The sequence below is a fragment of the Oncorhynchus masou genome, unplaced genomic scaffold (genome assembly GCF_036934945.1).
Source record: "Oncorhynchus masou masou isolate Uvic2021 unplaced genomic scaffold, UVic_Omas_1.1 unplaced_scaffold_5768, whole genome shotgun sequence".
Lineage (NCBI taxonomy): Eukaryota > Metazoa > Chordata > Actinopteri > Salmoniformes > Salmonidae > Oncorhynchus > Oncorhynchus masou.
In genome coordinates this window covers 17,580-20,099 of record NW_027012187.1, presented here as the reverse complement: position 1 = coordinate 20,099, position 2,520 = coordinate 17,580, and the positions used below count along the sequence as shown (strand labels likewise).

The 2,520-nt window shown below is 45.0% G+C and overlaps 1 protein-coding gene across 1 annotated transcript; it reads left to right on the top strand.

Moving 5' to 3' along the window:
* Positions 1–338: 338 nt before the first annotated feature.
* On the top strand, positions 339–1,782 carry LOC135536217 (neuronal acetylcholine receptor subunit alpha-5-like; the record flags this gene model as incomplete). Its single annotated transcript, XM_064962591.1, has 4 exons — positions 339–498; positions 560–1,155; positions 1,215–1,290; positions 1,589–1,782. Coding segments are annotated over 4 exons (991 nt in total), but the record flags the coding sequence as incomplete, so codon positions are not given.
* Between the last annotated feature and the right edge of the window lie 738 nt (positions 1,783–2,520).

Below are 2,520 nucleotides of genomic sequence, written 5' to 3'. Positions count from 1 at the left end.
ATTAATTAGGTTATTTTCTCTTGAACCATATGGTCTATCTACTAGAAACTCATGGACAATATGGACACAGATATAATACATTAATACTATATATTCATTCTTTTTTTAAATACGTTTTCAAGTATAAATTACGAAAGTTACGATAGATTGCCATAGATTGTCTGTTAAATACCAAAATTGAAGATTCCAGTAACTTTGGGAAATTACCGGTAGCTTTGCAACCCTACACAGCATAGACTATATTTTGAACAGCACAAATTCAATGAATCCAACACATCAAGAAAAGCCTGATTCAACCCCATAGAAGATAAACAGATGTGAACCCTTTCCTCTAACAGTGCCGATGGGTGTTTTGAGGGCTCTGTCACCAAGGCTGTTGTCAAGTATGATGGCACCATCATCTGGACACAGCCCGCTAACTACAAGTCAGCCTGCATCATCGATGTCACCTTCTTCCCCTTTGACCTGCAGAACTGCTCCATGAAGTTTGGCTCCTGGGTTGAAGGGAAGATACATCTGTTGATGTTTCATCTTTTCTAACCTTGTATTCATTCAATAGGTTGACATCCTCCTGGAGGACTTCCATGTAGATAAGAGGGACTACTTTGACAATGGTGAATGGGAGATAGTGAAAGCAACAGGCAGCCGTGGTCTGAGGATGGACGGTCCCTGCCACTTCCCCTTCATCACCTACTCCTTTATCATCCGTAGACTGCCGCTCTTCTACACCCTCTTCCTCATTATCCCCTGTATCGGCCTTTCCTTCCTCACCATCCTGGTCTTCTACCTGCCCTCCAACGGCGGGGAGAAGATCTCCCTGTGCACCTCTGTGCTGGTGTCCCTCACCGTCTTCCTCCTCGTGATCGAGGAGATTATTCCGTCCTCCTCCAAGGTCATCCCTCTTATCGGGGAGTACCTGGTGTTCACCATGATCTTTGTCACGCTCTCAATTGTCATCACCGTCTTCTCTATCAACATCCACCACCGCTCCTCATCCACGCACCAAGGCATGGCGCCATGGGTGCGCCGTATCTTCCTGCACAGGCTGCCTAAGCTGCTGTGTATGCGCAGCCACGTGGACCGCTATGCTACCCCAGGAGGGGCCAGGGAAGGACTGACAGGGAGAGAGGGGCAGGACTGGCAAGAAGAGAGGGGGTAGTAGGGGCCATTACGAAGGGTTCTTCACCAGAGTCCACCCCTCATCTCTCCTCTAGGAATAACCTGCAGGCTGCTTTGGACTCTATCCGCTACATCACCATGCATGTGGTCAAGGAGAACGAGGTCAGAGAGGTAAGATCCCATTGAGTTACAGAGAATCAGTCTGCCCCTCAGTATCAATGACAAAGTTGGCCAGAGAGAATATTGTGTTTGTTTGTTATGACTTTCAAAATCAATTCTATAGTACTGAATTTAGGTTTTTGAAGTCTTACTGTAATTCTCTCTATATATTCATCATCTCCATACTGTATATTTTTTTCCATCCTCTGATTGTCACATGCAACTGCACCTCTGAGTGCAAAGCCCTCCCAGCCTGTGTCAACGAGGTCATGTGTTGGTGTCTGAAGGGCGTTTTGGTCTCTCTCTCCAGGTGGTGCAGGACTGGAAGTTTGTGGCTCAAGTTCTGGATCGTGTGTTCCTGTGGACCTTTCTCCTGGTCTCAGTACTGGGCTCTGCTCTGCTCTTCATCCCTGTCATCTACAAATGGGCAAACATCATCGTCCCCAACCATGCAGGCGGCAGCGGATAAGACTAAACTGAGACTAAGTGCACTGAGCACAATAATTTCAGAGACACTACAGTCAGTGCAGATAAAGCGACACTTACTCACGTGGGTGTGGGAGACCAGTTATAATTGCAATGGATTCTAGTTCCATCATGATTTTTGATTTGTGTAAATGAATGAGGGATTATTGTCTCTATGTTGCTGTATCTGTTTATAGATTAAATTAACAATCAATTGTTTTATATTCTGAAAGGAGGATACCTCCCTATAGGCATATCTCACAAAGTAAAGTATAACAATGAATACAATTCTCCAGGTTACTGTCTTTCTTGCCTCTGAAAAACAGGCTTCTCACAGTTAAGGAGACAGGATTATGGAATGCTGGCCACATGAGACTAGCTAATAGTTAACAGGTGTTAATTCACAACTTTTAATCCACCCCTTTGTAAATAAGTGTACAGTACCCTTTATGATTACCCTTTTATATACAGTGCCTTGCGAAAGTATTCGGCCCCCTTGAACTTTGCGACCTTTTGCCACATTTCATGCTTCAAACATAAAGATATAAAACTGTATTTTCTGTGAAGAATCAACAACAAGTGGGACACAATCATGAAGTGGAACGACATTTATTGGATATTTCAAAAAAATTTAACAAATCAAAAACTGAAAAATTGGGCGCCGACCTTGGCCTAGTAGTCCTCATCCAGGACCCCACTGGACTGAGGGGCAGCTCGGGACTGAGGGGCAGCTCGGGGCTGAGGTAGCTCGGGACTGAGGGGTAGCTCGTGACTGAG